This window comes from Bombina bombina, chromosome 2 (genome assembly GCF_027579735.1).
Source record: "Bombina bombina isolate aBomBom1 chromosome 2, aBomBom1.pri, whole genome shotgun sequence".
In the NCBI taxonomy this organism is placed as follows: Eukaryota; Metazoa; Chordata; class Amphibia; order Anura; family Bombinatoridae; genus Bombina; species Bombina bombina.
Window position 1 is genome coordinate 1,404,985,896 of NC_069500.1, and position 27,469 is coordinate 1,405,013,364.

At 38.8% G+C, this 27,469-nt stretch overlaps 1 protein-coding gene across 9 annotated transcripts in view; it reads left to right on the forward strand.

The window, feature by feature from the left end:
• Positions 1-27,469, forward strand: part of DYSF (dysferlin) — a 780,712-nt gene that overhangs the window by 120,034 nt on the left and 633,209 nt on the right. For all 9 annotated transcript variants that reach the window (XM_053704344.1, XM_053704350.1, XM_053704349.1 and 6 more), the window contains one exon: positions 10,770-10,861. In XM_053704344.1, coding sequence (XP_053560319.1) covers positions 10,770-10,861 — 92 coding nt within the window. The remainder of the gene's footprint in view (positions 1-10,769; positions 10,862-27,469) is intronic.

Genomic DNA, 27,469 nt, shown 5'->3' on the forward strand with positions numbered 1-27,469 from the left:
CTCCAAGATTCTGAAGGAATGCTCGTTTGTTCTGCTGGTAGCTCCGGCATGGCCTCACAGGTTTTGGTATGCGGATCTTGTCCGGATGGCCTCTTGCCAACCGTGGACTCTTCCGTTAAGACCAGACCTTCTGTCACAAGGTCCTTTTTTCCATCAAGATCTGAAATCCTTAAATTTAAAGGTATGGAGATTGAACGCTTGATTCTTGGTCAAAGAGGTTTCTCTGACTCTGTGATTAATACTATGTTACAGGCTCGTAAATCTGTATCTAGAGAGATATATTATAGAGTCTGGAAGACTTATATTTCTTGGTGTCTTTCTCATCTTTTTTCTTGGCATTCTTTTTTTGTGTTGTTTCTTCAAGATCATGGTTGGAGGATCAATTTACCAAAAAGTTCATTGATTCCTCAGACAAGGGTAACTTTTCTGGGTTTCCAGATAGATTCAGTGTACATGACTCTGTCTTTAACAGACAAGAGACGTCTAAAATTGATTTCAGCTTGTCGAAACCTTCAGTCACAATCATTCCCTTCGGTAGCCTTATGCATGGAAATTCTAGGTCTTATGACTGCTGCATCGGACGCGATCCCCTTTGCTCGTTTTCACATGCGACCTCTTCAGCTCTGTATGCTGAATCAATGGTGCAAGGATTACACAAAGATATCTCAATTAATATCTTTAAAACCGATTGTTCGACACTCTCTAACGTGGTGGACAGATCACCATCGTTTAATTCAGGGGGCTTCTTTTGTGCTTCCGAGCTGGACTGTAATTTCAACAGATGCAAGTCTCACAGGTTGGGGAGCTGTGTGGGGATCTCTGACGGCACAAGGAGTTTGGGAATCTCAGGAGGTGAGATTACCGATCAATATTTTGGAACTCCGTGCAATTTTCAGTGCTCTTCAGTTTTGGCCTCTTCTGAAGAGAGAATCGTTCATTTGTTTTCAGACAGACAATGTCACAACTGTGGCATACATCAATCATCAAGGAGGGACTCACAGTCCTCTGGCTATGAAAGAAGTATCTCGAATTTTGGTTTGGGCGGAATCCAGCTCCTGTCTAATCTCTGCGGTTCATATCCCAGGTATAGACAATTGGGAAGCGGATTATCTCAGTCGCCAAACGTTGCATCCGGGCTAATGGTCTCTTCACCCAGAGGTATTTCTTCAGATTGTTCAAATGTGGGAACTTCCAGAAATAGATCTGATGGCGTCTCATCTAAACAAGAAACTTCCCAGGTATCTGTCCAGATCCCGGGATCCTCAGGCGGAGGCAGTGGATGCATTATCACTTCCTTGGAAGTATCATCCTGCTTATATCTTTCCGCCTCTAGTTCTTCTTCCAAGAGTAATCTCCAAGATTCTGAAGGAATGCTCGTTTGTTCTGCTGGTAGCTCCGGCATGGCCTCACAGGTTTTGGTATGCGGATCTTGTCCGGATGGCCTCTTGCCAACCGTGGACTCTTCCGTTAAGACCAGACCTTCTGTCACAAGGTCCTTTTTTCCATCAGGATCTGAAATCCTTAAATTTAAAGGTATGGAGATTGAACGCTTGATTCTTGGTCAAAGAGGTTTCTCTGACTCTGTGATTAATACTATGTTACAGGCTCGTAAATCTGTATCTAGAGAGATATATTATAGAGTCTGGAAGACTTATATTTCTTGGTGTCTTTCTCATCTTTTTTCTTGGCATTCTTTTAGAATACCGAGAATTTTACAGTTTCTTCAGGATGGTTTAGATAAGGGTTTGTCCACAAGTTCCTTGAAAGGTCAAATCTCTGCTCTTTCTGTTCTTTTTCACAGAAAGATTGCTATTCTTCCTGATATTCATTGTTTTGTACAAGCTTTGGTTCGTATAAAACCTGTCATTAAGTCAATTTCTCCTCTTTGGAGTTTGAATTTGGTTCTGGGAGCTCTTCAAGCTCCTCCGTTTGAACCTATGCATTCATTGGACATTAAATTACTTTCTTGGAAAGTTTTGTTCCTTTTGGCCATCTCTTCTGCCAGAAGAGTTTCTGAATTATCTGCTCTTTCTTGTGAGTCTCCTTTTCTGATTTTTCATCAGGATAAGGCGGTGTTGCGAACTTCTTTTGAATTTTTACCTAAAGTTGTGAATTCCAACAACATTAGTAGAGAAATTGTGGTTCCTTCATTATGTCCTAATCCTAAGAATTCTAAGGAGAAATCGTTGCATTCTTTGGATGTTGTTAGAGCTTTGAAATATTATGTTGAAGCTACTAAGTCTTTCCGAAAGACTTCTAGTCTATTTGTTATTTTTTCCGGTGCTAGAAAAGGCCAGAAAGCTTCTGCCATTTCTTTGGCATCTTGGTTGAAATCTTTGATTCATCTTGCCTATGTTGAGTCGGGTAAAACTCCGCCTCAGAGGATTACAGCTCATTCTACTAGGTCAGTTTCTACTTCCTGGGCATTTAGGAATGAAGCTTCGGTTGATCAGATTTGCAAAGCAGCAACTTGGTCCTCTTTGCATACTTTTACTAAATTCTACCATTTTGATGTATTTTCTTCTTCTGAAGCAGTTTTTGGTAGAAAAGTACTTCAGGCAGCGGTTTCAGTTTGAATCTTCTGCTTATGTTTTTCATTAAACTTTATTTTGGGTGTGGATTATTTTCAGCAGGAATTGGCTGTCTTTATTTTATCCCTCCCTCTCTAGTGACTCTTGTGTGGAAAGATCCACATCTTGGGTAATCATTATCCCATACGTCACTAGCTCATGGACTCTTGCTAATTACATGAAAGAAAACATAATTTATGTAAGAACTTACCTGATAAATTAATTTCTTCCATATTAGCAAGAGTCCATGAGGCCCACCCTTTTTTTGTGGTGGTTATGATTTTGTATAAAGCACAATTATTCCAATTCCTTATTTTATATGTTTTCGCACTTTTTTATCACCCCACTTCTTGGCTATTCGTTAAACTGAATTGTGGGTGTGGTGAGGGGTGTATTTATAGGCATTTTGAGGTTTGGGAAACTTTGCCCCTCCTGGTAGGAATGTATATCCCATACGTCACTAGCTCATGGACTCTTGCTAATATGAAAGAAATGAATTTATCAGGTAAGTTCTTACATAAATTATGTTTTGTACTTACTTTAACTAGGAAGTTATTAAATAGTTAATAACTATTGTACCTAGTTAAAATAAATACAAAGTTGCCTGTAAAATAAAAATAAACCCTAAGCTAGCTACAATGTAACTATTAGTTATATTGTAGCTATCTTAGGGTTTATTTTATCGGTAAGTATTTTGTTTTAAATAGGATTAATTTATTTAATAGTAGTAAATTTATTTCGTTTTATTTAAATTATATTTAAGTTAGGGGGTGTTAGGGTTAGACTTAGGTTTAGGGGTTTATAAATTTAATATAGTAGCGGCGACGTTGGGGGCGGCAGATTAGGGGTTAATAAATGTAGGTAGGTGTCAGCAATGTTAGGGACAGCAGATTAGGGGTTAATAAAATTTAAGTAGTGTTTGCGAGGTGGGAGTGCGGTGGTTTAGGGGTTAATAAATTTATTAAAGTGGCGGCGATGTCCGGTCGGCAGATTAGGGGTTAAACATTTTAGTTAAGTGTTTCCGATGTGGGGGGGCGCCTCGGTTTCGGGGTTAATAGGTAGTTTATGGGTGTTAGTGTACTTTTTAACACTTTAGTTAAGAGCTTTATGTTCCGGCGTTAGCCCATAAAACTCTTAACTACTGACTTTTAAATGCGGTAGGAGTCTTGCCAGGAGAGGGTCTACCGCTCACTTTTTCAGGCGATCGTAATACCGGCGTTAGGAAAATCCCATTAAAAAGATAGGATACGCAATTGACGTAAGGGGATTTGCGGTATGCTAAAATCGTGGAAAAAAAGTGAGAGGTAGACCCTCTCCTGCCTGATTCGTAATACCATCGGGCGTTAAAAAGCAGTGTTGGGACCCCTCAACACTGCTTTTTAAGGCTAATGCAAGACTCTAGGCGTATGTTAACTGGTTATTCTGGTAACTTCTATTCCAAGTCATAATTAGAGCCAGAATGTTTCCTAGTGTTTTATTCCTTCTACTTATAAACTGGCAGCCTTCTCTAATAGTTGTAGTCAAGTCTTTATCGCCTAACAAGATTGGGAGATGTTATTTTGATTATTTTGCACAATTGTTCATATTGTGCCGAAAATGTAGTGACAAAAAAACAATCTATTCCCTTGAGTGTTTTTTTCTTCTTAATTTTGACTGACAGTAAAAACCATCTATCCATATCTTTGACCTCATTGAACACTTTCTCTATAACATATTTGGGATAACACCTTAAGTAGTATTAGTAGAGTAGCCTGGTCCCTGTAGCTCTCTGGTGACACTTGGAGAAGGGTGAATGGCACAGCGGGATGGATCTGATTCTCACCTCAGGGTTCAAGCCACTAGGTCCCATTACAAACACCATCACTATCGGGAAACATGGAGGAGGCGCGGTGATGTTTTGGGCATGCATTGCTTCCTCTGGTGCCTAGAATCTGTGCAGGACACGATGAACTCAGATGACTATCAAGGCATTCTGGAGCAAAATGTTCTGCCCAGTGTCAAAAAGCTGTGTCTCAGTTGCAGGTCATGGGTCCTCCAGCAGGAAAATGACTTGAAAGCAACCAAGAATGGAGGAGAAGAAAACATTGGACCGTTCCAAAGTGGCCTTCTGTTAGTCCAGATCTGAATCCCATTGAACATCTGTGGAAAGAGCTGAAACTCGCAGTTGGGGAAAGGTACCCACCAAGCCTGAGAGAACCGGAGCAGTTTGCTTTTTCTCCATGCCATTCTCATCTGTTTTACTGTTTAGTAATAAGTGAAGTCATAAATCAAATTTAAAGTTTATGTTCTTTCACCTTTGAAATAGAGAATGGTGGATACCAAATGCTTTTGTCAATTTTTACTTAGTTCAGAGAAAATTATGCTTTGTCCTAAAAATGTGGAAGGGTGCCAATACTTTCAGCCACACCTGTATAATTTATACTATAGATACTCCCCAAATATCATGGTCTGTAACTCACTAAAAATTATATAAATTTACCATTTATCATCTCCTATTGATAGGTCTACTGGCTGCCCCCAGCATGTTTTCAAAATCCTGAATTTGCGGATGGCTGTAGGCTTGCAGCGCACGTGTGGTCTCATCTATCAAACAGCACACACACTAATGTAAACAGTAGATTTTGATGCTATTTACTGTTTAATTCTTACTAGAAGTGTGCTGTGTGTGTTGTGCGTGAACCAAAAGCCCTTGTGTGTAATGAGCAAAAATTGTAAAGATTTGAAGAAGATAAACTCATGAAAAAGCTTTAGCTGCAGGGAAAGGGTCAGACACCGCCTTCTCATGGGCTGGACCTTTTAGGTGGCGGATTAAAATCATTCCGATCCGATCAGGATGATTGGCAGCCCCTGCTAGCGACTGATTTGCCACCAGTGAGCAGGGGGCGGCATTGTACAAGCACTAGAAATGCTTGTGCAGTGCTGAATGGCGAGCGGATCATGTCTGCTCAACATATAGTAAACCTACCCCATAAAATAGATGTGGCCTTAGGGAGCAAACATATCTAAAACAGTATTAAAAAAAGGTTAAAATTTACTCATTAAAAATATAATGAAAATATCTATAAACTGTGTATGTATTTATAAAGGTTACTGAAATATGTATTGTAATATATGTAACTTTACTTCTACCTTCATTTGATTCATCACTGTTGAATGCTCGCTACAGATGCCTCGCTGAGCAGGCGCAGTGTTTGAATGCTGGTGTGTGGAGCATATGTCTATATGCTCCATGCACTGAAAATCTCTCCTATTACTAGGAACATTTTAACTAATAAATGTTTATTGCAAATATATTTTTTAAATTGGAATGCACTCATGTTAATTTAGATATTGAGTTTTATGTTGCTTTATTGAAATTAGCAGAAATATCTACTCTTACTCTTAACAATATCTGAGTATTTATTCAGTTTTATGTCTAAAAGGACAACAAATTTGTGTCTATTATAGCTTGTTCTCTTCTGTGTGCAATCAGGAGACATGATTGGTCAAGACATATTTATATTAGAGCCATGATACTTTATCCGTGTAAATACAAACATACTAACATCTTACATTGTTTAATAGCTGAGAACCTTTTAGACTAATTCATTTTTAATTATAGCAAGCCCATTTAAGTTAATTATGTTTTTTAAACAATCAAATAATATTTGTATGTTGAGATAGGAAACCTAATAATAATAAAAGAAAAACATGCAGTCGGAATACTTTGAAATTCCACTATAATTTACACTATAAACAAAAAGCGCTCTAGTCTGTCTCCCATAGAAACAAACCGCTCATTAACTGCTCCTTAGAGAGATGCTTGCAAAATAAAATGATGGTGTTATAATATTCCAGTTTCCTTTTAAGGTGTCATGTTTCTGTCTGTTTTTGGCTAGCTGTAATGGCTGATAGCCAAGGCTGATTCTTACAAGCCCAGACAATATGATAACAAACAATATATTTGCTCTTGCTGTATTGCAAATAGGAATGGCCGAATGTTTTGCAACATTTGAAAAATGAAACGAATTTTAACACAATATTTTGTTTGTTTAGAATTTCAAATGTTTGTACAACATTCTAACATTTGTTTAATGTATTAGTATTTCTAATGCTTTCTTTAAATATAATATTCGATTAGAATTTTTCTAATAATTCGATTCAAATTATGCAATATTTGAATTAGAAAATTTGAATTCATATATTTGTAATAGTATTTCTAATGATATCTTTAAATGTAATATTTGAATTATGCAATATTCGAATTAGAAACATTCAAATTTATATATTTGTATCTATTAAGTATCAATTTAATAAATTCTCTACCACATGAACTATTGAACTTCTGAATAGTACAGGTGGCCTTCGTTTTACAACGGTTCAATTTACACCGTTTCAGAATAACAACCTTTTTTTCCAGTCATGTGACTGCTATTGAAAAGCATTGAGAAGTAGTGCATTTATTAAAATAGCCAGTAGGTGGAGCTGTCCGCTTGTGTGGCAGCAAAGACAAGCAAGCTGAAATTAATCAGTTTAATCAGACCTGAGCTATCGAGCAGATTTAAAAGGAACAAGATCTTCCAGTCTATAAATCAGTCCAGTTTGGAATGCATAGAAAGAACTGTTTGCAGAAAAATGCAAGTGAAGTCTGTGTTGTGTGATTATTTTATTACGTTTATAATGCTGTTTAGCATTTAAAGTCTTCATTTTAAAGCTTTAAAAATAATGTATTAGGTGTTACTTATGACAATTTTGAGAGGGGCCTGGAACCTATCTCCCTCACTTCCCATTGACTTACATTATAAACAGGGTTTCAATTTACAACGGTTTCGATTTACAACCATTCCTTCTGGAACCTAACCCCGGCGTAAACTGAGGGCTACCTGTATTTATTAAATCAAACGTTACATTATAATTTTCAAAGATGGATATTCAATCTAATTATGAATTTTCGAAAAGGAAAGTAACATTCAAAAACTGGAAGTAACTTTCGAGTCCCAATTTTAATGGATTTTCTTTCTTATCAACATTTGATTGTCCAAAATGAATGTCCACAGGACTATTTGTTCTACCAAACTAATTACACTTTGAACAAATCCCTAATTGTGAATTGCCAACTGGTGGCTCATGTGTCACTTATGACCCTCTGCACTAGTTTTTACAGCCCAGAGACAATACAGAACTATAAATGTGTGCTTTGGAGACTTTTCATGAGTGGGTAAACAAGATAGCCATAACTTAAAAGCGCCCCCTGGAGATGAGACCAACAGATAGTGGTTACCTGGGAACCTTACCTAAATCTGACCTTGGGCCACTGGACATTTGTAGGAAATATATAATTATTTGTGTGTTTAATAAATAAATGCAGTAGGTTTGTCAGGCACGGAACCTTAGGGCAGGTTTTACTAAATGGCTGTCTTTGAATACTATAGCAAGATCCGTGGTGGAAAACACCTCAAACACAACTTGTTAAGGCGTGGAATCCTGGATTTGTCACCTCCAAATGCAGGAAAAAAGGAATGTGATTCCAGCCTCTCTATTTAAAAAGGAACCTTTATTTCATCATACCAGTGTTCATGGGAAGAAGTCTCTGAATACTATTTAGGGCAACTGTGACATTGCAAGAGAAAAGTGTGTGTGGGGGGGAACCAGCCCTCCCAGCATAATGTGTCTCCGTGTGTTCATCGATGCTAGTCAAGATTTTACATACCCAGGACATGCTCTGACTCCACATGACCACATCCACAACACACCCTGACAGCTCCCACAACACACCCAATGCCCTTCATGACGCGCCCACCTATTACATAACACTCCCACCCACAAAACGCTGTGAGCCTCTGCTGGGCCACAAGGAACTAGAAACATCACTGGCTGTGAATATTAAATCAAACGTTAAGCTAAGTGTGGACATCATTACACCTGACATTGAACTTAAAGGGACACAGTGGCCAATATTATCATATATACTTCCTATTATTGGTATTCTTTGTTGAAACTTAAAGGGACATGATACGCAAATGTTGAAGCATTTTAAAGTGATGCAGCATATTTGTAAATAATTGACTAGAAAACATCACCTAAACATCTCTATGTAAAAAAGAAAATATTTTACCTCAAAAATGGCCTCAGTAGCCACACCTCATTGTAAAGGGACTTCAAGCAGCCAATCAGGATGCTAGTCCCAAGACTTGCAAGGGAGCATGCATCTGGCATGTGCAGCAAAGTCATGTTATTTTCCTCATTAGTTTAAGGATTTTTTCTATGAAATCTTGCAAGATTTTAGTGAAATCTCATGAGATCACAGTAAAGCAAAGTGTGAAGCTATTTTTTACATTATGCAGCTGACAGTAGCTGAAAGATAACAGTTCCCAGGGCATTTACTAGTGTGAGCTAAAGAAATGTTGTGATCAAATATCTTCTTTTTTTACACAGATGTTCATGTGATATTTTCCTGTGAGCTTTTTACTATCAAGCTGTATAACTTTCAAGTGATTTAGTATATGGGTGTTATACCCCTTTAAAGGGTTTAAAGTTGTGGCAATTTTTCATGTGAGATATTAACCCCTTAATGACTACAGCACTTTTCCATTTTCTGTCCGTTTGGGACCAAGGCTATTTTTAAATTTTTGTGGTGTTTGTGTTTAGCTGTAATTTTCCTCTTACTCATTTACTCTACCCACACATATTATATACCGTCTTTCTTGCCATTAAATGGACTTTCTAAAGATACCATTATTTTTATAAAATATGAGAAAAAAATGGACTAAAACGCATTTTTTCTAACTTTGACCCCAAAAATCTGTTACACATCTACTACAACCACCAAAAAACACTCATGCTAAACAGTTTCTAAATTTTGTCCTGAGTTTAGAAATACCCAATGTTTACATGTTCTTTGCTTTTTTTTCAAGTATTGTTAATCTTGTTTCTAGACCAAAACCTTGCCAAATTAAAAAAAAAAATGCTTTTTACAATAAACAAACTTAAAAAAAATCATAATGAACAAATTTACGGTATAATGCATATACACATAGACACATATACTGTATGCCCATAATGCCTCTGTTCAAATGATTTCAGTGACAAATTTTATAAAAAAGTAAATCACTACTCGCTAAAGTTCAGGCACCCCTGCCATAAATAGACCATGAAGACAATCTGGTAAAGCCTATGAACCACTTCTCAACTTAATATTTTTATATGCATAAAATAAAAAATCTAGGATTACAAAGAAAATCAGTTAGATTGAATGCAGCTATCAGAATGCTTCTTTATTAATAAATGAAATAACAAGATGATACATTTAAAATAAAATGCATAATAAAAATAAGTGCTACATTTCAGTTAGACGTTAGTGATAATATTTTTGTATTAACTAGCGCAACACAAATACATTTTTAAAAATAACAATAGGGTTTAGCCCCTTTTTTGTATGAATCTCAGGGTAACAGGGAGCTGCGCACTCAGCAAGTCCTGTGAGCGCCATTGTTCCTATACCACCGCAGTTTCTTACACATGGCCTTACACTGGAAACACTGCGTGAGCACCTGGATTCAATTAAATACTTAAAAATAAATAATAATAATAATTAAAAAATAAAAATAATATATATATATATACACACACACACACCATTAGAACTATTTAGTCAAACTATCCAATGATTTACTAAAGAGACAGTCTACTCCAAAAATTGTATTGTTTAAAGATAGATAATCCCTTTATTACCCATTCCCCAGTTTTGCATAACCCACACTATTATATTAAAATACTTTTTACCTCTGTGATAACCTTGTATCTAAGCCTCTGCAGACTACCCCCTTATCTCAGTTCTTCTGACAGACTTGAATTTTAGCCAATCAGTGCTGACTCCTAGGTAACTCCTTGGGCATGATCACAATGTTATCTATATGTCACACGTGAAATAACTCCCTCTAGCTGTGAAAGACTAACAAAATGCAATCAGATAAGAGGCAACATTCAAGGGCTTAGCAATTAGCATATGAGCCTACCTATGTTTAGCTTTCAACTAAGAATACCAAGAGAACAAAGCAAATTTGATGAAAAAAAGTAAATTGGAGAGTGGTTTAAAATGACACGACAGTTTAATTCTGACTAGACTGTCCTTTGAACATATTTAGGTTTTTGCAATTAATACTGTACTTGTGTAACTGGCTATTATTCTGCTAATCACATTTTTTAATTTGCTGTCTTTAGGGCTTTGAGTGGGATTTAAAGGGTGTTCCATTGGATAGCAATGCTGAGCTTCTGGCAGCGGTTAAAGACCATGAAAAGATGGGAAGAAACAGGTAAGATGAATGAATACAGAGGGATTTACCCACTGTCCTTGAGGTTTTATTTTAACCATCATTGACATGTTTTTGTTTCATAAGTTGTTTCTTCATAGGTTCCTAAGTTTGGTCTATTTGCTCCTCCGTAGAAGCAGATACAATGGTTTCAGTAGCTGTGATGATGAGACACTTACATTAGCCTTCAGCGCCATATTGACTCACTATTTGCTCCTCAGTAGCTGTGATGATGAGACACTTACATTAGCCTTCAGCGCCATATTGACTCACTATTTGCTCCTCAGTAGCTGTGATGATGAGACACTTACATTAGCCTTCCGCACCATATTGACTCACTATTTGCTCCTCAGTAGCTGTGATGATGAGACACTTACATTAGCCTTCCGCACCATATTGACTCACTATTTGCTCCTCAGTAGCTGTGATGATGAGACACTTACATTAGCCTTCAGCGCCATATTGACTCACTATTTGCTCCTCAGTAGCTGTGATGATGAGACACTTACGTTAGCCTTCCGCGCCATATTGACTCACTATTTGCTTCCTCAAACAAACACATCTGTTTCTAAGGATGCAGTTTGTGTAGGATTAAGAAGTGATAGACGTCTCAGTCATACACATGTGCACCTTGTAACTTGACTGTAGAGGTTGTATTCTCAAAAACATAAATAGAGCATCCAGAGCGTAAAGGGATATGAGTCATTTTTTACATATGCATCAGATATTAATCATTGTTTTAAAAAATGTTTCAAATCATTTAAACCTCTCATTTTAGCCAAGTGTGCATTGTTATTCAATCAAGGAACACATCACTTAAAGGGACAATAAACACTAAATAAATGCTAGATAGAATGATGTATTTTAAGGAAAGATTAGTCTGAGAATAACCTGTAGATGTATTTTGTAAAGTTTCATTAGCTGTTTAAAAAGTGTCAAAATAAGTGTAAAGTTTTAGTGTCTATAAAGCAAAGGGAGCTGCCATGTTGTAACTTGTGTTACCTTCTCTGCTGTGGCCAATTAGGGACAGTTAGAAAGAGGTCACTAGAGTGTGCAGCCAATGGCTGTGTGGAATATAAGTGTTCTGCACTTCCATTTCTAACAGGAACTGAAAAGCTCACAATTTCAAAATGGAATTACAGGAAAAGAGGACAAAATAAATAATGAAAGTATATTGCAGACTTTATATATATATATATATATATATATATATATGCCATTTCTCATTTTATATTACCATCTCAAAGTGTTTAATGTCCCTTTAAAAAGCCTTGTTAGTGCTATTTATTTTATCTTTTGCGCGCGGCCAATAAGGGACAGTTATAAATAAGCTCCTGCACTTAAAGGGCCATAATACTAAAAATAAAATGACATGCTCTAATCCGTTAAAGCATGTAATTTTATGTTTATCGACCCTGCTCTATTGTGTGTTTAACCCAAGCAAAGGGGTTAAACACACAGTAGAAGTGTGGCTCATGACCCACGGTGCACTGCTGGTCACGAGCGAAATTAAACACTGATCCAATCAGCAGCGCTAGTTGCACATCTGAATCATGTGACTAAATGACGGTTTCTGTTTAGGACAAGCAGCACTTCTACTGTGTGTTTAACCCCTTTTGCTAACATACCGGAGAATTTTTTTCCTGCAGGTTTATGTCCATTTAAGGTCTCTTTAAAGAGAAGTTGTATGAGGAATGTGCATTGTATTTGTGAGTTCAGCTCTGAAGGATCAATCAGCCTCGCGCCAGCTCCTTTTCTTCAAGAATTTGATTTGCATCTAAAAGAGGAAATGAGGGGATAGAATTCTATATTTCCCTTTTTAACCATTAAGGGCTGTGTAAATATAAACTTCTTTGTTTTGTGTCTTTTGTTCTGTATTTAGAAGTCCTTGATTGGCACAAACATGTCCTTGTCAGCCTAAGGCACTATACTAATAATCTTCATGCCCTGTTCCTATGCAGCAGAATTCCACTGTGACATTAAACAGCTCTTGATTTTGTGTCATTTGTGACAATCTTAATCTAAAGTAAGATACAGGTTATAGGGACATATTTTTCCTCCAAGATTCACCAATTCTACCAAATGTACTTCCTTTTCAATTTGGCAGCAGATTTGCAGGAATACTTTTAACAATGCTATACATATACACTAGATGACAGCCGGGTTTTCTGCTGTGCTGTGCACAGTGCCTATTTAGGTATGCTCTTCAACTAAATAATACCATTAGAATGAAGCAAATTTGATAATAGAAATTAAACTGAAAACTTTTGTAAAAATTTTGTCTGAATCACAAAATAATTTTTTCTGGTTTCATCTCTCTTTAAAGGGACAGTCTAGTCAAAATTAAACTTTTATGATTCAGATAGGGAATGCAATTTAAAACTTTCCAACTTACTTTTATCATAAAATTTGCTTTGTTCTCTTGATATTCTTTGTTGAAAGCTAAACCTAGGTAGGCTCATATGCTAATTTCTAAGCTCTTGAAGGCTGCCTCTTATCTCAGTGCATTTTGATGTGTGCCAAATAGATAACATTGTGCGCACTCCTGTGGTGGTATTTATAAGCCAGCACTGATTGGCTAAAATGATTGGCTAAAATGCAAATTTGTTAAACGAACTGAAATAAGGGGGCAGTCTGCAGAGGCTTAGATACAAGGTAATCACAGAGGTAACAAGTATATAAATATAACCATGTTGGTTATACAATACTGGGGAATGGGTAATAAAGGGATTATCTATATTTAAAAAAAAAAAATTCTGTAGCAGACTGTCCCTTTAACCATAATCTTGATTGAGATTGTCAACCGAGGGGATATTATGGGCAGCAAGATCTCAGCATATATTAGATCTCCAAACCTGATACAGTGACCACAAGATTGTGTTCATTGATCTCCCAGCTGTTATATCTCATATTGATGATGATATAAATGTTTATACCAATTAAAGGCATTGCCAGTAAAACATATACACCATGGACCAGTATTTGTTTGTCTAATATAGCAATATAACATTTGGTATTGGAAAAGCATCTGCTTCAGTACTGCTGGGTTTATGCAAGTTCTCACTTGGGCAGATATAGAGGTCAGACAGACACACAATTCCTGGCTGGACTGATTTCATCCTGATAACTGGACACCACCTTGTTGGGTAGGAGAGTGGCGCTGTGTGAGATGTAGAGTGTGGTGTGCCCTTAACAGGTCAGATTTTCATAATAATATCTTAACAAGCACAGGTGAATCCGCTGATGGGTGAGAGCAGGTTAGTAACCATGGTTACTGATTAGCTAATTATTTCACCTGTACTTCCATTTCAGATATCATGAAAATATGGCCTTTTAGGGTTCCCAAGGACTGAAATTGAGAAACACGGTCCTAACAAACGTCTATATATAAAGAGGTCTGTTAACTCAATACCTTGATTTATGGTCGCACCTTTATGACAGGGACAGATAAAGATGCCACATCCTTTTGATTGTTGCAAACATTACCCTTTAGTTGTAAACTTTTGTACTTTAAAGGGACAGTCAACACCAGAATTTTTGTTGTTTAAAAATTGAGATAATCCCTTTATTATCCATTCCCCAGTTTTGCATAACAAACACAGTTATAATAATACACATTTAACCTCTGTAATTACCTTCTATCTAATCCTCTGCAGACTGCCCCCTTATTTCAGTTAATTTGACAGACTTGCATTTTAGCCAATCAGTGCTCACTCCTAGGTAACTTCACATGCGTGCGCTCAATGTTATCTATATTAAACACATGAACTAACACCCTCTAGTGGTGAAAAACTGTCAAAATGCTTTCAGATTAAAAGGCGACCTTCCAGGTCTAAGAAATTAGCATATGAACCTCCTAGGTTTCGCTTTCAACTTAGAATACCAAAAGTACTTTAACACATTGTGACGGACTGCAGCTGTAGACTAAAGCTTGTTACAAATAAGTAAAGCAGTAATAGTTATAAGATTCAGTAGTGCAGCATACTAACAAGCTTTGGGTTATATCCTGTGCATAGTGAGCTGTAGTAAGGTCTGTGTTTGCTGTGCCTTTACAATTTTTTACTATGCATATCCAATAAAATGGACGTTTTAATTATATTATCATCAGCTTTCCTGTTTCTTGATATGGTTCTTTGCTGATCCTGGTTGTTGAATCTCTTGTATATTCTAGAATACCAATAGAACAAAGCAAAATTGGTGATAAAAGTAAATTGGAAAGTTGTTTAAAATGACATGCCCTATTTAAATCATGAAAGGTTTTTTTGGACTTGACTGTCCCTTTAAAGGAACATTGCAATACATTAAAAACACGGTCTAATTTGTTAGAGCATTTTGCTATTACATATCTGCTCATTATTAATTTTCAGCCAGATTACGAGTTTTGCGTTATGAGTAATAACTCACCTAGCGCTGCTATTACAGGTTTGCAAAAAAACGGCGTTTGCAGGCAATATGGCAGCGTTGAGCTCCATACCGCACACAAATACCAGCGCTGCTGTGAGCTGCTTTTACGTGCTCGTGCACGATTTCCCCATAGACATCAATGGGGAGAGCCGGCTAAAAAAAGCCTAACACCTGCAATGACGGAGCGTAAAGCTCCGAAACGCAGCCCCATTGATGTCTATGTTTAAACCTAATACCCTAACATAAACCCCAAGTCTAAACACCCCTAATCTGCCGCCCCTGACATCGCCGACACCTACATTACACTTATTAACCCCTAATCTGCCGCCTCCAATGTCGCCGCCGCCACTATACTAAAGTTATTAACCCCTAAACCTCTGGCCTCCCACATCACTAACACTAAATAAATATATTAACCCCTAAACCTAACCTTAAGTCTAACCCTAACCCTAACACCCCTAACTTTAATATAATTGGAATAAATCTAAATGAAAATTACTATTATTACCTAAATAATACATATTTAAGACTAAATACTTACCTGTAAAATAAACCCTAAGCTAGCTACAATATATCTAATAGTTACAATGTAGCTATCTTAGGTTTTATTTTTATTTCACAGCTAAGTTTGTATTTATTTTAACTAGGTAGACTAGTTAGTAAATAGTTATTAACTATTTACTAGCTACATACTTAAAATAAATACAAATGTACGTATAAAATAAAACCTAACCTGAGTTACACTAACACCTAACATTACACTACAATTAAATAAATTAAATTAAAAAAATACATTTATCTAAATTACAAAAAATAATAAACACTAAATTACACAAAATAAAAAATAAATTATCAAAAATAAAAACGAGTGTGGCGGTTTAGGGGTTAATATGTTTATTATAGTGGTGGTTAATATGTTTATTATAGTGGTGGTGATGTCCGTAGCGGCAGATTAGGGGTTAATATTTTTTTTTTAGTGTTTGCGATGCGGGAGGGCCTCGGTTTAGAGGTTAATAGGTAGTTTATGGGTGTTAGTGTACTTTGTAACACTTTAGTTATGAGTTTTATGCTACAGCGTTGTGACGTAAAACTCATAACTACTGACTTTCAGGTGGCGGTACAGATCTTGTAGTTATAGGCTGTACCGCTCACTTTTTGGCCGGACAGGCAAACTCGTAATACCGGTGCTATGGAAGTTCCATTGAAAAAGGACTTTTTGAAAGGTGCAGTAGTTACATTGTGTGACGGCCAAAAAAGTGTGCAATACAGCTAAACCTGCAAGACTCGTAATAGCAGCGATAATGAAAAAGCAGAGTTATGAAGCTTTTTCACTCATAACGCAAAACTCGTAATCTAGCTGTATGTGATTTACCCCCATGAGTAGGTAAAATTACTAAACAGTAGAATTGCATAGAGCAAGTGCATAATAAAAAGGCAATGCAAAAACACTTGAATTTTAAATGAACAGTATATGTTTATTCTGACAACTTTCCAGCCACTTGTATCATGTGACAGCCATCAGACTCATATACGTATACACTGGGGACTTTTGTACATGCACAGCTGGTGCCTCAAAAGTGTGCATATCTACATATGAGTCTGTGATTGGCTGATATCACATGGTACATGGTACATGGCCGTCAAATTCAAGTAAATATTGAAATTTGTGAGAAAAAAATATCTACTATTCATTTAAAATTCAGACAGTGCTATCACATTGTCCCTTTATTATGCACTAGTTGGTTCTGCATTTCTACTGTATTTAATGGTCCTTTAAAGGGACAGTTCACTGTAACATAATTTTTCTCTATATATGTGCAGCGTATAAAATGCATGAGAAATGTATGAGAAATTGCTCATTTATGCTTCTTTTTGCAAAATAAATAGCTGGAGTTGCTCTTTGAAGCCACAGCCCATCAAAATAGGCTTGGCTTGCTGTGGGGGGGGGGGGGGGAAACACAAGCGTGCTGACAGATCAGATCTTGTTATCTTTTCACTCAAATGCTTCCCTTTCTTATCTCTGTCTTTGTACAATACTTAGAAAGAACAATTGAAATTACAATTTTAGAACTTTATCTCTTCCACCTCCCAATGCGAGTGTAATTTATTCTGCTGGCTGTGCTTACATACGCCTAGATTATGAGTCTTGCGTTAGCCTTAAAAAGCAGCGTTGAGGGGTCCCAACGCTGCTTTTTAACGCCCGCTGGTATTACGAGTCTGGCAGGTACAGGTGTACCGCTCAGTTTTTTTTCTGCGATTTTCACATACCGCAAATCCCTTTACGTCAATTGCGTATCCTATCTTTTTAATGGGATTTTCCTAACGCCGGTATTACGATTGCTGGAAAAAGTGAGCCGTAGACCCTCTCCTGTCCAGACTCCTCTCCTGTTCCAATCGGAATTAAGGTAGGAAAAATCCTATTGGCTGATGCAATCAGCCAATAGAATTGAGCTTGCATTCTGTTGGCTGATTGGAACAGCCAATAGAATGCGAGCTCAATCCTATTGGCTGATTGGATCAGCCAGTAGGATTGAACTTCAATTCTATTGGCTGATTGCATCAGCCAATAGGATTTTTCCTACCTTAATTCAAATTGGCTGATAGGATTCTATCAGCCAATCGGAATTGAAGGGACGTCATCTTGGATGACGTCACTTAAAGGAACCTTCATTCTTCAGTCGCCGTCGGATGGAAGAGGATGCTCCGCATCGGATGTCTTCAAGATGGACCCGCTCTGCTCCGGATGGAAGAAGATAGAAGATGCCGCCTGGATGAAGACTTCTGCCGGTCTGGATGTCCTCTTCTGGCCAGATCGGATGAAGACTTCTGCCCCTCTGGAGGTCCACTTGTGTCCGGCTGGGTGAAGACGTCTCAAGGTAGGGTGATCTTCAAGGGGGTAGTGTTAGGTTTTATTAAGGGGGGATTGGGTGGGTTTTAGAGTAGGGTTGGGTGTGTGGGTGGTGGGTTATAATGTTGGGGGGGTATTGCCCCGCAAAAAGCCCTTTTAAGGGCTATTTGTAATTTAGTATAGGGTAGGGTTTTTTTTATTTTGGGGGGCTTTTTTATTTTATTAGGGGGATTAGATTAGGTGTAATTAGTTTAAAAATTTGTAATTTTTTATTTTCTGTAATTTAGTGTTTTTTTCCCCCTGTAATTTACTTTATTTAATTTAATTGTAATTAATTATATTTAGTTTAGATAATTAATTTAATTATAGTGTAGTGTTAGGTGTAATTGTAACTTAGGTTAGGGTTTATTTTACAGGTAAATTTGTACTTATTTTAACTAGGTAGTTATTAAATAGATAATAACTGGAGGCGGAGCTTAGCCGTGCAGGAACATGGCCGCACTTTTAACTCGCTCCGTATCTACCTATACTCTCAGCCTTTTATAACAGGCAGGAGACAAGATTCAGCTCTAAAAAAGTTTGCCGGAGGGTAGTGCGATAGGGACCTGCTTAACTATCCTGACACCGGAGGGGAAAAGAACCGCAACTGAGCGCAGCACAATCAGGGCCCTCACGAGACGCCACCATTTTCGTTCACCTGGGACATCTAAATCCGACCCCTCTCTTATACCTGCTGTGCATACATCCTTCCCAGCCCACTGCAGACAGGGCTTCTGCCAGATATTAGGTCGTTAAGCCCGGACCATTGGGGAATCGTTCCTCCTGCCCTGCTTGTATAAAAGCCGCTTGCCACGTGGCTAGGCTGAGATGACATCTACTCCGGTCTCAGGAGGTGAGTGGCTGGTCGGCTGGGCATACTACTGCTGGTGTAATACAGGGAACATCAAAGTAAAAATTGCACTGTGCCCCAATTATCATAAAGAGGAAAATAACTGAGCCATCTAATAGAGCTTTTAGTCCTGTTAGCTAACCCCAGCCCTAAAAAGCCCTGAACTTAATGCACCTTAATTTTGGTATTCACTCTGAGCAAACACCACCACTATTCTGATTCAGAGCACCTGGTCTTCTATATATAATACAGTATATGCAAGTAGGGCTTACCAACACTTCTAATTTATCACTTCACTTGTCAAAGGGACTTATAATGACTCCCAAAAAAAGACAGAAGGCTTATAAGCCCGCAAAGACACAATCTCAAACCCCCTCTGTCTCTTCCTTTTTTTCATGCAACTGACTCCCCGTCTAATATGCCTATGAACACCCCTGAGACACTGGGATCATTAAACCCCTCTGAGACAACTAATAGCCAGCAAGACTCACTACAGGCCATACAGGCTAAATTGGCTTCTCTGTCTTCCAAATCAGACTTGGAGTCGCTGAAATCCTTCATAAAAGATGAAATGAGAGAATTGAAAAGAGACCTGAATGAGATGGGGGCCAGGATTGACTACCTGGAGGAGGGTCAGGATACTCTAAATAACCTGGTCAGCTTTAATACAGAACAAATATCCATCCAAGACTCCATGGTGCAGTCCCTACAGGACAAAGTAGAGGACTTGGGTAACCAGGGCCGCAGGAACAACCTGCGGATCCGCGGTATCCCCGAAGATGTACTTCAAGACCAGATAAAAGAATATCTCAAAGGGCTATTTCACCTCTTGTCACCTAATTCACCACAGCTGCTCAACAAGGATATCGACAGGGCCCACAGGACGCTGCGCCCTATACCTAAACCTCCCCTTCCACCACGATGTCATCATTAGATTCCTGCGCTTCACTGCAAAAGATTCCATCTGGCAAGCTGCAAGATCACGGCAATCTATAGCCTTTCAGGGTCACTCATTGCAAATATACCAGGACCTCAGCCCGTATACGATACAAAGGCGCAAGGAAATTAAATTTATTACAAGCACCCTGCAAGAACACCATATAAAATACCGCTGGGGCTTCCCCTTCAGCCTGATAGTCAACCATAATGGGTCTCAATTCATCTATAAGGATTACAATGATCTTGACCATCTATCTAGATCCCTCAACATCAAGTTCAACTCGCCCACTGAAGCCATGATTTCTACCCCTCCAACACCAATGGAGCCTGGGCCCTCTCGCCCAGGTAAACGGAGACCTCAATGGCACAGAATTCAACCAAAGAGGAGGAAGACGGATGTCCCGCCATCAAGATCTGGTGCCCAATAGCTATGAACTAGCTCACTCCACATCATTTGGCTTGCCCTGGCAAGTCCTATTTGGTTCTCAGTTTCTATGGGACTCGTGTTGCTCACTGATCTTTATGGACCTGTTGGGCCCACGCTCCTGTTGTTCTTATACTTGTTGTCCAAGCAGTGGCGGAACAATGAGGGCTACCCATGCCCTGGTAATGTATGGAACTTTAGTGTGCACTTGCCTAGCTGTTCTGACGTTTCTCTTTTTGATCAGCCCTCATTGTACTACAGCTGGTTCCATGTTACTAACGATAGCTTGCTTTAGAGTTGCTGTAACTTATTTTTTGATTGAAAAATTGTTAGCTTTCGATTCTTGCTAGAGGGTTGAATGTGTAACTAATCTATAGAAAAATTGCAGCATACATAACTAAACATTAATATTCACTTTTAACAATGGTAAGCAATCTCTATATCTGGCGACCCAAAAATTTAGGAGATTATGGGATAATAGCAAAACTGATAAATGTCAATGATTATTCACACACAGTAACTATCTCTCACTACCAACCCAAGCTACATTTTTATTTTAATAATATTCCATGCTAAACGTTGTAAATGAAACATGCATATCAACTCTGAATGCTGCATCTGTATATTTCCTATATAGTTTGGATTTAAACGGGTCTTGTTGATTGCTGAGTTGAGTTATTTGAAATTGTATTATTTGCAAATATAAACCGGATTAAACCTTGTGGCTTATATACTACTGTAACACATTAGCTAACCCTCCTAGCTAAATCTATCTGGGTTGTATGCCCAACCTATTTCTAAATTTTCACCTGCAATAGGGCCCCATCTTTGTGGCCTTAATTAAACCTAGCTGCTTGGTGTGAGCCGATGGTACTATAACTCTGCGCTCTACCCTGGAGTGCGCTCACTTCGTTATTGATTGGTTAACTGGTATAATCACTTAGTCCCCTCTACCCCTCAATCTGGTAAATAACTCCCTTATTAAAGAGAACATAGCACTTACCTAATGTACCAGCCCTGCCTCATTTTGAATAACCCTAACCTGAGAGTTTGATAGGTGATACTTTATCCCCCCTAGTAAGGTGTATAGTAGTATGACTTATACACTTCTTACAGTTGCTAAAGTTTATAATATATATTGTTTGTTTTTGAATGCATTTAACATAAGGTTACATTTTTATGTTTATTCTTGTTTGAATCTCTGTCCAGTCTCGGAAAAGGTTTCTCCTTCACTTAAAAGATATGGTGTAGGTACTATATACATCTGCCAAACACTTTTACTCCCAACCTAATGAATAGTACACTGGCCAAATTCAAACTTATTTCCCACAACACTAAAGGTCTTAACAGCCCACAAAAAAGATCAATGGCCCTAAGAGATTATAAAAGAAATAAGAGGGATATCCTCTTTATTCAAGAGACCCATTTCAAAAGAGGCTTTGAGCCCAAAGCCAGCCTCCAGAAATTTGGCAAGGTTTTTCTCTCTTCTCATGCCACTAAACACAATGGAGTAGGGATTCTGGTGAGCAGACGACTGCCATTTTGTGTGTCCTCCACGCATGGGGACAAGGAAGGGAGATATATTATCTTAGAACAGGGGTGTCCAAACTTTGCTCTCCAGAGGTTTTGGAACTACATTTCCGATGATGCTCAGCCAGCATTTTATCTAGCTGAGCATCATGGGAAATGTAGTTCCAAAACCTCTGGAGAGCAAAGTTTGGACACCCCTGTCTTAGAAGGTTTTCTCTACCATAAACCCATAACACTTGTAAATATTTACGCCCCCCCAATGTAAACCCCGCCCCTTTCTTCCACTTGCTTAGTAAAAAAATATTAGAGGTGGCCAAAGTCAGCTTAGTCCTGGGGGGCGACTTTAATTTAGCAGTTAATCCATCGCTAGACTGCTCCACCGGTACGTCCTCAGTACCTAACAAAACATTGAGACAAATGAAACATTTTCTCTCACAATTAACATTACACGACACTTGGCGCCTCCAACACCCGAACGAGAGGGACTACATGTTCTATTCCAACCCTGACCATCTATATACCAGAAATGACTATATATTTACAGACGTCACCAACCTATCCCACATCACCTATACTGACATTCACGCTTTAACCTGGTCTGACCACGCTATGATTAGTTGCCAGTTCCAATGGCCCTCCTCTTCTTCCCCCTCCTTTATGTGGAGATTTGATGATTCCCTTCTCAGGGATCCCCTGATTTATGCCCAGGTGCAAAAGACACTAACAGAGTACTTTCAGAGAAACGATACACCTGACGTGGTTATACATAGCATTTGGAATGCACATAAGTGCGTCATTAGAAGCGAGCTAATTGCACTTAAGACCGCTAAGACAAAGCAACAACATAGTTACCTTAACTCTTTATTAGCAGATATAGCTAAACTACAGGAGCTACATAAAACATTCCCTTCAAACACCTCTCTCTTAGACAGTATCACACATAAGCGACATCAGCTCTGCCTTTTTCTGGGCACTGAAGCTAAAAACAAGGCCCTATTCCTGAGAAAGGTATATTATGAAGGGGCAAACAAACAAGGTAGAATGCTAGCTCGCCAGCTTAAAAAAAGAACTAACAGACAGTACATAATGGGAATTCGGGGAGTAGACGGGACCACTAGGTCTACAACTACTGATATTTCACTAGCTTTTAAAGAATATTACGATAATCTTTATAATATAAGATGCGACGTGGAAGCCCCCTCCCCTGAGGACATAGATGACTATCTTTCCAACTTAAACCTCCCCAAACTATCAGACGAGCAAAGAGCTGAACTAGACATTCCATTCACTGAGGAAGAGATCCTCTGAGTTATATCCTCTCTCCCAACAGGCAAAGCCCCGGGCCCAGATGGGTTTGGAAATTCTTACTATACACAATTCAAAGAAATGTTGTCCCCATATCTTCTTAGATACTATCACAGCATAGACGAAAATAAGGTCTTCTCCCCGTCAACACTTCAGGCACATATATTGGTCATCCCTAAGCCAAACAAGTCTCCTGACATAATAGCTAACTATCGCCCGATTTCACTTATAAATACAGACTTAAAGATTTTCGCAAAAATAATCGCAAATCATCTTAACCGCTTCCTCCCTGACCTCATACATAATGACCAAGTAAGCTTTGTCCCGGGCCGCGAGGCAAGGGATAATACTGTCCGTAATATACACTTAATTTGGCACATTGCAAATAATAACATTCCCTCGGTATTAATCTCAACAGACGCGGAGAAGGCCTTTCGACCACGTCAATTGGTTATACTTGATAGTGTCCCTGGAGGCCTTTCGGTTTTGGCTCTATCACCTTACAACGAATATTCACGCTATACTCCTCCCCGAGCGCCAGTATATTAGTTAACGGTTCCCTGTCCCCCCCAATATAAATTAAGAACGGCACGCGCCAGGGCTGTCCCCTATCCCCCTTACTTTTCGCGCTTTTTATCGAAACTCTCACTTCTAAGATTAGGAGTAATGCCGACATTTCCGGAATTACTATAAGTCAGGATATATACAAACTATCTCTTTTTGCTGACAATATCTTATTTACCCTTACTAATCCAGAGGTGTCGATCCCTGCACTCTTGTCTGAACTCTCTACTTTCCATAACCTTAATGATTTTCTAGTAAACCAGAGTAAATCTGAGATCCTAGACTTCGGGCTCCCGGCAAGCTCTGAAGAATCTATTAAAAATATCTGCCCGCTGAGATGGTGTGATAGCGCATTGAAGTACCTGGGTATTTATCTCCCTAGATCATATGATAAACTATTTCAAGTCAACTTCCTCCCAATTAAATCCGTAATAATGCAGGACCTATCATCTTGGAGTTCAAAAGACTATCTTGGTGGGGTTGGATTAATACCCTAAAAATTAATATTTTCCCTAGACTGCTGTACATCATGGGAGCTCTTCCAATTCCTCTCCCTCCTAAATATCTCCTCCAGGTTCAGAATCTATTCAGTGCATTTGTCTGGAATAGGAAGCCACCAAGAATTAACAAAAATACCATGTTCCTACCGAGACCTCAAGGTGGGTTGAGTTTACCTAACCTAGAGAAATATAGAAATTCCATCTTCCTACAGAGGATCTTGGACTGGAGGGTGGGAGCACTACAGAGAAGGTGGGTTCAGCTGGAAAAACAACTAAATCCTGGCATCCCACTCGCTAGCCTATGTTGGTGCCCGGACTTTTCCGAGAAAATTAAACTGCTTACTAACCCTATCACTAAAGAAACTGCTCTACAATGGGACCTAATCTCTAGACACAACCCATGCCTGTCCTCCAACCCGGGCCCCCTGACATCTTTATTACACAACTCTCACAATTTTCCCTGACATTACTATCTAACTCGACACTTTCATCTCCGATAGTAGGTGACGTACCTATACATAGTGTAACTATAAATGAATCTATATGCACACAGGAGCAGCTAACAAGCAAACAGTTTGACTGGGCACATAACTGGTTCTCCTACAGACGACTACACAATTATATTTGCACCCACAAACAAAAATAACTTAGTTCGCCAACTCACAAACTTTGAGAAACTTTATTTATTAAATTCTCCAATAAAACATTCCCTTTCTATTATTTACAAAATGCTACTTCAACTCCTCCCAGGCAACCTACCTTATTCCATTGAGATGTGGGAAAGAGAGTTGGGGATAATAATTCTTCCCCAGACGGCGACCAATATATTTTTGAACACTAAAAAATCCTCTACCTCAGCCTCTATCCTAGACACCAACTATAAGATCCTACATTGCTGGTACTTAACCCCCCATAAGCTTCACCGCTTGTTTCCTAATGCTAGTAATAAATGTTTGAGATGTGGCCACGTAGGGAGCGGAATGGGGCACATGTGGTGGTGGTGCTCCCAAATAGACCACTATTGGTACGAGGTTATGCACGAAGTTGAAACAATCCTGCAGACTTCCATACCCCCGGATCCCCAGATTTGGCTATTAACCCCTTAATGACTGAGGACGTGCAGGGTACGTCCTCAGAAAAAAGGCAGTTAATGCCTGAGAACGTACCCTGCACGTCCTCGGTCTGGAAAGCAGCTGGAAGCGATCCTGCTCGCTTCCAGCTGCTTTCCGGTTATTGCAGTGATGCCTCGATATCGAGGCATCCTGCAATAACATTTTTAAGCCATCCGGTGCAGAGAGAGCCACTCTGTGGCCCTCTCTGCACCGGAGATTGTTGGCTTACCGCGTTGGTGGGTGGGAGGCTGGTGGGAGGCGGGTGGTGGCCATCGATGGCCTTGGCGACGAGCAGGAGGGGCGGGATCGTGGGCGTGGGCGATCGGGGGCGTGCACTGACGCGCGCGCGTGCACGGAAGGGCGGGGGCGGGCGCGTGCACGGGGAGGGAGCGGGTGGGAACCGCTACACTACAGAAAAAAGTAAAAAAAAAAAGCATAAAAAAGGGAATAAAAGTTTTTTTATTTATTAATCAATTAAGGTGTTGGGGTTTGTCTGTTAGGGGGGGTGAATCTACACTACAGAATTTCTATTTTTGTTTTAAAAAAACGTTTTTTTCTTGAAACTGGGTACTGGCAGACAGCTGCCAGTACCCAAGATGGCCCCCAATAATGCAGAGGGGGAGGGTAAGAGAGCTGTTTTGGGGGTGGATCAGGGAGGTTGGGGGCTAAGGGGGGATTCTACAAAGCAGCATATGTAAATATGCTAAAAAAAAAAAAGAACAAATTAAAAAAACCTTTTATTTTAGTACTGGCAGACTTTCTGCCAGTACTTAAGATGGCGGGGACAATTGTGGGGTGGGGGAGGGAAGGGAGCTGTTTGGGAGGGATCAGGGGGTCTAATGTGTCAGGTGGGAGGCTGATCTCTACACTAAAGCTAAAATTAACCCTGCAAGCTCCCTACAAACTACCTAATTAACCCCTTCACTGCTAGCCATAATATACGTGTGATGCGCAGCAGCATTTAGCGGCCTTCTAATTACCAAAAAGCAACGCCAAAGTCATATATGTCTGCTATTTCTGAACAAAGGGGATCCCAGAAAAGCATTTACAACCATTTGTGCCATAATTGCATAAGCTGTTTGTAAATAATTTCAGTGAGAAACCTAAAATTGTGAAAAATTTAACGTTTTTTTAAATTTGATCGCATATGGTGGTGAAATGGTGGCATGAAATATACCAAAATGGGCCTAGATCAATACTTGGGGTTGTCTACTACACTACACTAAAGCTAAAATTAACCATACAAGCTCCCTACATGCTCCCTAATTAACCCCTTCACTGCTGGGCATAAAACACGTGTGGTGCGCAGTGGCATTTAGCAGCCTTCTAATTACCAAAAAGCAACGCCAAAGCCATATATGTCTGCTATTTCTGAACAAAGGGGATCCCAGAGAAGAATTTACAACCATTTATGCCATAATTGCACAAGTTGTTTGTAAATAATTTCAGTGAGAAACCTAAAGTTTGTGAAAAAATTTGTGAAAAAGTGAACAATTTTTTTTATTTGATCGCATTTGGCGGTGAAATGGTGGCATGAAATATACCAAAATGGGCCTAGATCAATACTTTGGGATGTCTTCTAAAAAAAAATATATACATGTCAATGGATATTCAGGGATTCCTGAAAGATATCAGTGTCCCAATGTAACTAGCGCTAATTTTGAAAAAAAGTGGTTTGGAAATAGCAAAGTGCTACTTGTATTTATGGACCTATAACTTGCAAAAAAAGCAAAGAACATGTAAACATTGGGTATTTCTAAACTCAGAACAAAATTTAGAAACTATTTAGCATGGGATTTTTTTGGTGGTTGTAGATGTGTAACAGATTTTGGGGGTCAAAGTTAGAAAAAGTGTGTTTTTTTCCATTTTTTCCTCATATTTTATAAAAAAAATTAGAGTAAATTATAAGATATGATAAAAATAATGGTATCTTTAGAAAGCCCATTTAATGGCGAGAAAAACGGTATATAATATGTGTGGGTACAGTAAATGAGTAAGAGGAAAATTACAGCTAAACACAAACACCTCAAAAATGTAAAAATAGCCTTGGTCCCAAACGGACAGAAAATGGAAAAGTGCTGCGGTCATTAAGGGGT